The 10,866-nt window shown below is 40.8% G+C and overlaps 1 protein-coding gene across 1 annotated transcript in view; it reads right to left on the reverse strand.

Moving 5' to 3' along the window:
• Positions 1-9,703, reverse strand: part of vstm2la (V-set and transmembrane domain containing 2 like a) — a 59,237-nt gene extending 49,534 nt beyond the window's left edge. Inside the window, exon 1 of the mRNA XM_079674104.1 lies at positions 9,385-9,703. Coding sequence (XP_079530230.1) covers positions 9,385-9,502 — 118 coding nt within the window. The 5' untranslated portion in view covers positions 9,503-9,703. The remainder of the gene's footprint in view (positions 1-9,384) is intronic.
• Between the last annotated feature and the right edge of the window lie 1,163 nt (positions 9,704-10,866).

The raw sequence follows: 10,866 nt of genomic DNA on the forward strand, positions 1-10,866 counted from the left end.
TGCGGCTGCCTGCTGGAGGCTGAAGAGCTTTTTCCGGCTGCAAATGACTGATCCTGGACCACAAATGCATCACGTCCCCCCCCCCCCCCCTCCTCCCTCAGTGACACTGCCAACAGATGAGTCCTGCCAAGTGCCTCCCCAGGAGAAGTGTTTGTGTGTCTCGCTGAATCTGAGTGTCTATATGCGTGTGTGTGTTTCTTTGATGGCAATGTTGGCAGTAATGTGCCTAATGGAAGATAAGCAACAGACAAGTCTCACAGCCAAGCACTTCCCCCCAAGATCATCACGCTGAGTGCAGTAGAGGGAATACTCTCCCACCCTTCATATCTTCAAGCACACACACCTCGCAGTGTACACCCATGCAAACACATTCGAGAGTGAAGGTTTGGATCAACTTTCTCAAAGCTGCCTTCATCATCTCTTGCACAAAGTTCGGAAAGCCTCACACACCCCCCTATATGGTGAATCCCGGAGATGAGTTTTAGTCACACCTTAGAGAAAGTGTAGTGTTGGATTGCCTTCTCAAAGCTGCCCGCAATCATTCCTCCTCTAAAGTATACCCGCACACACACACTCACAGAGAAGTGCTTTGTGGGAGAGTGAAAGACGGGAGCAGCAGAAGGCACTTATAGAGAAAGACGGAGGAAGAGTCCTTGACTGCCGGCTGACCCTGCAGCTTGTTTGTGTCGATTTAAAAGACAGCGTTCTGATCAAGGGGGAGAAAGAGGCAGAGGTTTCAGAGTTAACGCAGTGACAGGTGAGGAAAGGAAGGAAGAATGATAGAGGACACCGAAAAGTCTGAGTCCACATGGTCGAACAATGAGCACCTGAACTGCTGCTGGGTTCCTTTTCTTAAGGGGGAGGCTGATAAATGGGCCGGGTGTGTCAGACACTCTCATTCCACTTTCTCACTCACAGCAGCTACGGCAAGACGGAGTGAAGTTTAGGTTGCAGGTATATTCTATTAATTATTTTACATTGTTCTATTATTTCACTGTACGTTCATTATTTATTTACAGACCTATCATAGTGCAGCGCTATTGGATATGTCGCACGTAAATTGCAAACCCTGCCGAATTTATCGTCCCACCTTAGTCAAAAGTGAGAGAGCCACTGAATACTGAAATGACAAAAAAATATGCTGTGACAAGTGTACACAAAGAGACAACTTTGTTTACTCAGCCATCAATGCTGAGATGGATAGGGATATTATAATCTGAATAATCTAATCTGCAAATAAACGTCTAATTTTGTGTTCTTCCTGTATTAACACTTTGAGAAAAGTATTTTCTCCGGCTAATTCAATAGTTCTGTCTTAATAACTCAATTTAATAACTTGTGTAAACCCTCCATCTGTTTGAAAACAAATAAGGAATGAGGTATGAACTCTCCGTGAGGAAGTGGCTATAGTTAGGCAGTTCATCTATTATCTATGAAGCATTCATATCACTAGGCATCTTGTTTGTTTGAATGTCCTCATTAAGATGCTCACCACGCAGTTTATTTGGATGAACTCACTTGGATGACTGTCTGTGTGTCTGACATCTTTGGCAGCCCTCTCTTCTCCCTCCTCTGCATCACAGAGCCAGGCTGCCTTGTATGAGGGCTTTCTGAAGTTCCTCTCTCTCGCACTCTTCAATGTGAATCCTAGTCTCCCTGATCACGGCGCAGCGGCGTCTGTCAGCATGTTGACTGTTGACTCCAAAAATAGTTTCAGCTGGGCACGGTATGGAGAATGTGCTTTGGCAATCTTTTCCTGGAGATTTTTGTAATTACATCCCACACAAGTTTCCACGTGTAGACTGCACATAACTGTACCAACATTGAGAGAGAGAGAGGGAGAGAGAGAAGAGAGAGGAGAGAGAGGAGAGAGGAGAGAGAAATATATTTGCGAGTTGCATAGGTTGCATATTAACCTATGATATGAACTCAGGGCCGGCCCGTAGCACTGGCGTTATAGATGTTCGCCGAGGGCGCCAGATCAGGGGAGGCGCTGCACTGGCAGCTCTGGGAGGGAAAAAAACATTTTTGACCGTTCGTGCTCATCCTAATTTTCGGCCTTGATGTAACAATATTCATAATTAAGTCAAGGTAACACCCTTTTCATCCCGGTTAAACTTTTCATTTGCCCTGTACGATGGGCGCTGTAAGTGATGAAAATGGGGGATGTTGGCTTATCTGGCGCCCGCAGCTCACAGCCAAAATGCGAGTTAGCGATGGAGAGAGGGAGGGTGCACCGGTACCGGCGCTGTTGTTATTATAATCTGGTGCTAGCTGCTTTAACGGATATAAGAAGAAGATGTTTCTACAATAATGTGGAGGGAGAGTCCTCTCCAGTCAGACTGAGAGGCTGATGACTACAGCTCAGTGAGGTAAAGGACTCTGAGTGTTTAGATAGTTAACTTTACTCTAAGTTCAAACGGTTTGGTCACAATTTATGTAAACACATTTCCAAGGCACTCCTTTATAATTATTATTGGGATAAACAGGTTTTAAATCATTCCAATGTATACTATAGGACAGTAACCAAAAATATCCTTTAAAACTGGAGAGATAAAAAAAATGCATAAATAAATAAATGTTAAGGGAAAGTAAGATATGAATGAACAACACAAATAAAATAAGTTACATTCATTTGTTATTGGCTATGGTAGGTTATTGGTTATGTTCACATACTTATTTGATTACATCCACTTGTCTAAGATGACAAGAGATACTTTCGACCCAAAACCAGCTGTTGACTTGTGGATGCAAGCAGCTAATCGCAGACTCAACCAGAGAGAAAGTAGTAGGCCTACATCATCGGGTACCATGTCTGACAGAGAGGAGAACAGTCAGGAGAACAGTCAGGAGGAGAGTAGTGATGACAGCTTGTAGGATTACTGGTCGTGCTAATGTTGTCTTGTGTTCACCTCTGCATGTGTGTTCTGTGTTCACCTCTGCACGTGTGTTCTGTGTTCACCTCTGCATGTGTGTTCAGTGGCGTGTGTCTGACAAATAAAGTAAAGACAACCTCAAAAGTTATGTTTTTTTTCATTTTAAGTATGAGCACCAAGCACCATCTCCAGGTGCTCCTTTGAGAACCAGGGCAGAAAATGTATGTGCACCCCTGATAATAATGCCTCGTTTCCATGCAGATGTGGAACGTAACCAAGCACATTTATTCCATACCTAAAGAGGACACATTATGCTCCTTTTCAGGTTCATTTTGGTATTTTGTGCCTCTACTTTGAAATGTTTCCATGTTTTAATGTTCAACGAGTCTATAGAGAAACTTCCTCTGGAGGGAACTTTGGGATTTTAGCCTCTGCAGACCATTAACATGCACAAAAACCTATGGCACAGTACAAAAAAGGGAATACCCAAAGAAGCATAATAGGGCACCTTCCAGGACTATTTTGACTACTTTAAATGTCTAGTGGCAAATATCGTACTTTTTATGTCACTAGATTTATTTTAAAATGTAACTTATGGTTACTTCTTACACATTGAAAAATAAAACATTTATAATGCTCCTACATGTATCTGTTAGTTATAAAAACATGTTTTTTAAAATTTTGTTTCTTAAAGTGTCGTCCTGTTTGAGAGCAGGATCATGGAAAAAAATGACCTTTCTGAAATTCATGTAACTGTCACATGTTAATCCCAGCAAAACCACTATCATGAAATACATATACCTTAAGCCACTGTTCAATGGCTTTGGTGAATGGTGGAGATCGGCAGAATCAACACCTGTTAATATGAAAATGTCAAGGATAATTACTCAGAGTACACTTTGCTCATGAAGGTACGTTCACTAAAAGCCAGTAGACGTGTAAGATTGATTCTTAGCTCCTGACACAACAGTGCGGGGGTGTGCTGCAGCTACAGTAATCATTCCTCTACCCGCTGTAGTTAATCCAGGCTGCCCTGCAGTGCTTGTCTTCTCAGTGCGGAGTATATACTGAGGTCAGGACCTAAATACATCAGCTACCTGCCGCTGAGCGCAGACAAGCTTTAAAACTGTCAGCCTGTCCCTCTGTCCTCTCTCTTCCTTTTCCTTCTGACACGTTGCTCCTTCTACTGTATGTCTCTTGGTGTATACACACAGTGGCAGACAAGTGGCTTTTTGTCTTTTATTGCTTAGTCTTTGATTAAAAAAATAAGGAAAAATGCTTTTCAATATCTTGAGTATTAGTACAAAAACTGCACGGGGTAGTAAAAGACTCAGGCAAGACAACCATGACCAGATGATATTAGTTCAAAGAAAGGCATCGCAGCGAGATGTTTCAAACATCTAGGATTCTGACCTGTTGATGCACGTGTTCATTTGAGTCAGTCAGCACCTTCTTTGTCACTGTTTACAGAGACAATTGAACTGTACTGTTTAATCAGAACATTTTACAGTAACATGAATATATATATTTTTTTTTAATGCCAATCGTTTATTGGTCTCGTTGTTTACACATAATGTACATGTAGCTACTAAATGTATAACTAGATGATTGCCAAATTTGCTGAATTTCCTCATCATTTAACTTCTTTATCATCAACAAATTGTCGTCTCATGGTGGTTAACTGTTAGCAATTATGGATGTCTATTTTTTAGACGTATACAACTTGTGTGAGAACAGATTAACATTTATCAGTTCAGCAGCAGGCCAATGAACAACTTTTCCATGTTCCTTTAAGCTACAGCTAGCACTGTATATTCTATCAGTAAGCTAGTCTGGTTGCTAGCTGCTGGTGGCTGATACCAACAGTTTGAAATTCAATAAACTTTAACTTGTCAAAGTGAGAAAATCACAGCAATTTATACTTAAATGTTGACTGAACCTGTATTATTCAAATGCTCTTTCATTTTGCTGAGTTTTGTTACAAATTCTCTCAGGTGTGATGAAGCAGATGTTTTCCTTTTTTTCAGTGGTTCTTGGATCTGTGCCCATTATAGCAGATTTAGATAACTGTGTTTGTACTTGACAGAGAAGTAAAAAACCAAAAAAACTCATTATCAGCGTATTTGATTTTGAGTTTCTGTCACAACAGTTTTTGTTCTATACTCTCTGCTGTGAGGACGTCTGGAACTCACTGTGGTGACAATACGACGTGAGGACTGAGAGTGAGCCGAGGAGCAGACGGGGATACGTGGTGTCTAATTCTGCAGAAGACTTCAGTAAACCCCACAAGCTGCTGCTGAATGTTTGCCAGGGATACTGCATTGGCCACTGTTAAATCTTTAATAGACTAACATTAGCGATGTCATTGCCTCTGTGCTCAAGCTTGCTTTCAGAGGAAGACCCTCACCACATTTATAAATTACATTATTAGAAAAGGCCATTTAAGGGTGGAAAGACAGGATTGTAAAGGAGGCTTAACCATCGCAGGCTGTGATTGCATCTGTGCCAGACCTGGGTTTACTCTCCAGTATATTCCTCTCAAATACTGTCAGAAGGAGCAGCCATGCCTGAAGCCTTTTCAAGTTGCTGCAGCAGCAGCAGCCATAAAGGAATCTGTCTTTCGCTTGATGGTAAATGATTCACCTGTTGAATTGGAAAGAATGGTTCAAATCCAATCTAATAATGGGAGCCAGAATGGGGCCGGTTTCTCTGGTGATGGAGGTCAAAGCAGGGTGGAGATATGAGACTTAGCCCTGAGTGAAGGCTCACAGGCACAGATATCTTTTTCAGTCCAGTCATTGGAGCCAAAAATAAATCTGAGGAGGGGCAAACTCACTTTTTTAGGGGGCCCAGAAACTTTTAAATAAGACCACCCAGTTGTTTTTAGTCCACTGAGATGTCTTGAACTTTGCTAAAAAAAAAACAATGTTATTTGTGTCTTTTTGGCATTGCTGGAGCATGTATGGTAAATAAGAGAGTTTCACCAATCAACATTGAAGAAAAGAGAATGAGGTTTTAAAAAATCGCAGCCATCGTTGAGTTGATCACTATCCAAAGCATCCTCCAAGCAGCTAGCCAGACGAAGAATAAACTGATATCCAGATATATCAATCCAAGTTATATTAATAAGCCAATAGTAAGAAGCTAAATTGACTTAAGATTTGCAGCATCTACACAATACAATACAGTATGTGACAGTATGCACCCGTAAAGTTGGTTTGAATCCTCAAATAAACACAGAAAAGAAGAACGATAACAAGCCCAGGAGGAAAACTTATTTAAAGTTTAACAAGAAGACAACAAAATTGCAATTAGTGAAGTTGTAACATTTTTTGATAAAGTTATTTAGAACAAATAATGAATATTCAAAAGGCCCCGAAGGCTGATTTGGTAAGGTCAAGTCTACGGAATAATCAGTAAACCATCTTTGGTCACAAGATCGATGCCTTTCTTGACCTAATGCCTACATAAACTACAGCTGATGAAATTATTTTTCAAATACAATGACGTAAGATTAATTGTAATTGGTGTCGACTGAAAAATTGTCTAGTGCGTCCCTGATCCAAAAGTCTGTCTGCGTTACTCCTAGTGTCTCATTATATATGTTTTTCCATTGTAAAGAAAAGCATCTCATTGGCCCAAGGGCTCATTTACTCTTCACTGATTACTGAGGACATTGATTGGCCGGAATAATCGCCTCGCAGGATAACCATGCCCTAATTAGGAGTAATTGAAAAGTATCAATGACTAAAGTAGCGTTTAGGCAGACCGGAACATTTTTAGATCTATTTTCTTTCATTCTCGACACTTCCTTTTCTTTTTCATCACTGCTCACTGTTCCAGCTGGTGGAGGGCCAGAACGGGAGACATAGGATAAATGATGACCCCCCCCACAGGGCTCGGAATCCACCGATACGAGCAAAACCTGCAGTATATTCTCAGCAATAACAAATTAAGGCGTTTGACTACTTGTCTTCTTTCCATCCATTTGATAAAACTTGCTGCGGTGTAGCAAGCGCTGTGAATTCACCTCAGGACTATGGATGTCAGTTTAAAGAAAATTCTAATTGATTCCACAAATATAAAGGTTTATCCCCATCTTCAACCCGTAACGCTTCATCACTAATGCCCTGCAAACCATCATACTTTCAGGGCCATTTTATATTATAATAAAGAAATACAGGACATGACTGTGCTTTTTTCCTCTCATACTACATGAGGGACAACATGAAAACAAGTGTATCAGCACACACTCATTTCCATACAAATCCCATACACTAACTGTTAGAAAATCTCTCTCACATTTATCAGCTTGAAAGATATTCTGATGCGTTGGCGCAACCTGCCGGGAGGTATTACCCATATCGCTCTGAAAGGCAAACGTTTTAGAGCGGGTGGGCATTACTAAATGAAGAGAAACCCTCAGTAGCATCCCGGTGGGACTCCCATATGGGCCCATTGCTGTCACAGGAAGTAAGCACTCCCAAAAAACAACTCAACACTTTATGATCTCTGCTGGTTAAACCTAAAGACTGGGAACGAACTCCAGAGAGAATGATTTGAATCATATTTGACATCCCATATTACAGCTGGGAGGAACACAACATGGATGAAACAGCAAAGTTGAAAAGAGAATTCATTAACACAAAGGCAGACGTCAGTGGGACTACAACAAAGAGCATTAACTGATAAGGAGTCAAATTTCAACGGCGAGGAGACAGTGGACGAACCAAGGAAGATGGAGGAGGATACCACTGACAAGACTAGAATCACCCTTAGACAGAGGTTACAATCCCTACATACATATTGGCGCATTATTTGCAGAGATGCAAAAGCTTACCACCTATCATACATACACGTTTTGTGTCTCTTTGTAGTCATTACGCATCTCTTTGGTGTCTCATTGTAGTTATTTTTTGTCTGTGGTTGGTTTGCCAATTTTTCTAGTCACTTTGGGTGTCTCTTTTTTGTCATTGTGTGTCTTATTGTGCTCATTGCCCCTTCTATAGTCTTTCTCTTTGTATGATCCTTCTGAGTCTCTTCTTGGTCACTACATGTCTTTTTTTGTGATATTTTGTAGGTGAATGCCAGGTGAGTTTTTTATCCATGCCGGTATACGGACAGCCGTAACCAAAGGTCCAAACTAAGATCACACAAGACAACTCAAACCTCACAAGGAAAAAATTAACATACTGCCTCTAAAAATGTTATCATTGTCTTTATGGGAATGTTTTTGGTCACCTCAGTCTGACAAACGTGTTGCAATGTGTCAATGTCAAATTTGTTCTACGTTTTATATTCACATACATACAGATACCAGTCCAACATGTCCAACAGCCAAGTGAATTATGAAAGGACTCGGTTAAAACAATCTTGATCAGAACATCCTGACTAGTTTCTCTGCAAGAAAGTGTGTGAGTGCAGTTCATGTTTGTCTAGAATTTCTTCGTTTTTTGTCATGAAGATCTAACATTACTGCTTTCTCTGGATCATAGACTGGCTCAGTGCTTCATATCAAATTGGTTAGTCCTCAACGCGCTCTTCTCAGGTTTCAGGTCCAGACATGAGGATACCTGACTTTACCAAACCTCAAAAATGTAATTTTGCAAATCCACTTTTAAATGAAAGGAAAAAAGGCATTTGTGTTTTAAACCCAACAGTTCAGGTGTGTAGGATACCCCTTGAGTCATAGGTGATAGGCACATTAACGGAATAAGAACCCAACATCTACTCCTGTAATACCTCAAGGGCAGTGAATCATCTTGACTTTCTTCCCATCACATCCACCCCTTCGCCTCCTCTTCCTCCCTTTATGTCCAACCCACACACATCTGCAAGCCAAACCAGCATCGTGACACCTGTGGAGATTTCCAGGCCGAGCCAAAGTGACCGAAAGCAAACTGTGTATACTCCATATGTGTTAGTCTGCATGATGTAACACTGTGTAAACACTTGGAGGATATTTAGGGGGGCTCCTTGAGATAGAGAGAAAGAGACAGCTCCAAGGAAAGCTGGTTGAGTACAGATTTCATGGGTATACTCAATGAGCATATTAACTTCCATCTATCAGCAGACATCACCGACTACTCTGCTCCTCCTGGATGAATCACCCACTGATCCGGAGAGAGCTGCAGCTCTTACAGAAAACAAAATCCTGTCAGACATACATCACAGAATGATCCACAGCCAATTATATCAATGCTAGCAAATGCATTCAGCCTTCCAAATGTGTCTGAACATCCACATTTCTCCAAACATTGCTATAAGATGGATAGACATGCACTGACAGGTAGCCAGAAACTATTTTTGCATGAAATGCCTGCTCACACAATCAAATAAAACACACCTTTGCATTAGTTTGCATATGATCAGCAACAGCCTCTCAGCCCGTGTGCTGCTCTTTGTTTAATCCCTCCTCTGCATGTCAGCAGGTGGCATCACTTCTGCCGTCCTCTCCACAGCCCCGTTGATGCCCCCGAATAAAATAAAAATAAATGATCACTCTTACCGTTCCCGGAGATGTGGTTCTCCACCTCGCCGTGTCCAGCGTGCCTTGTGGAGACACTAAGTTGCATGTAGAGTCCCATGTAGTGTAAACTCCCCAGCAGCACTCTGAACGCTCCCATGTCTCCTCTGGTTTATCTCCTTTCCCCTCTCTTGTCCTGTTTCAGATCCGGTAGTGCACGATTAAGAAAGATTTTTTTATTTTGTTTGTTTGTTTTTTTAAATCCAGGTAATTTGTTCTAGCGGGAAAGAGAGTGAAAGATGAGAGGAGTCGCTGCAGCCTCTCTGTGTGCCGGACTGACTGAGCCTCTGCTTCCGTTCACTTGGCTCTACATGCGGCGGAGGGACTTCTTCAATATCGCAGGTGCTGCGGTTTTGAGAGGAAGGATATTAGAAACACGTTCAGGAACCTTCAACTTTTCAACGTTTTTTGCCATGCAAATGAAATATTATGGTATGATAAGATAACAATTAAAAATGCAAAGCTCCAAACAAACAAACGCTTCCCATATTTGTATCTCATTCATAGACTGAATTGACCAATATCTGACTACAGTTAGTGTTGATCAGGATTTTGTTTATTTAATAGATAATTAATAAGATTTAGTGAAATAAAATTAAAAAAATAGCCTAGAGCATCCAAAATTGATGCTCCTTTTTTGTTTTTGCTTTAAAGGTATGTAAGTTTGAGAAACCGGCTCGAGATACACTTTTTGTTATATTCCATGGAATGCTCTTAAAATCCCGATAGCAATGAATATCTTAAGTGCTTTGACAAAACATCCATACAAAAAAATGTATCTGTGGAAGCCGTAGAAGCTACTGTAAAAAGCACGACCAAACATCTGAGCCGGCCCGGCTAAAATAACTGGATGGCCTACCTGCCTGTCAGCCTTCCATCTGTGCACAAACTTATCTCGTGCCCTCATTGGTCATGTGCACCTTTGTGTGTGTTGGAGGAGGGGCTCTGTAAGGAAGTGGCAGATTTTTTCCGGCTTTGTATATATATATTTGTTATATATAAAATCATTTCTTTGAGACAAGGGAACCGGAAGTGCAAAAATGCTGACTCATATCCAGGTTTTAGGACTCAAATATTACTTTAACAACATTTCAATCTTAATATAAAGACAGTTAATAAGTTGTTACTGTCACAAGTTTACCACTAATAGCTTTTTACTGAAAATATTTGTTGTCCTTACCCACATTTAGAATCAGTTTAAAAGAGCTGCAGCAGTTGACATTGACAACCAAATGTAAGTACTTACTATATTTTTGTTGTTGTTGTCCCTACACATTTTGTTCCAGCTTGTAGACCTATGCAGCACAGCTTATCTCCAATTGAATGCTCCTACAAGTCTGGAATCCATATTTGATTCTAAAGAAGAAAAAAAAAAATACTCTATTCTTCAAAGTGGAAAGCCTATTTATAATGGGTATGACTATTAGCAAGTAGTCTAAAAAGCATTTCATTTTCCATTGATAG

This window comes from Notothenia rossii, assembly GCF_949606895.1.
Source record: "Notothenia rossii genome assembly, chromosome: 4".
NCBI classification, from domain to species: Eukaryota; Metazoa; Chordata; class Actinopteri; order Perciformes; family Nototheniidae; genus Notothenia; species Notothenia rossii.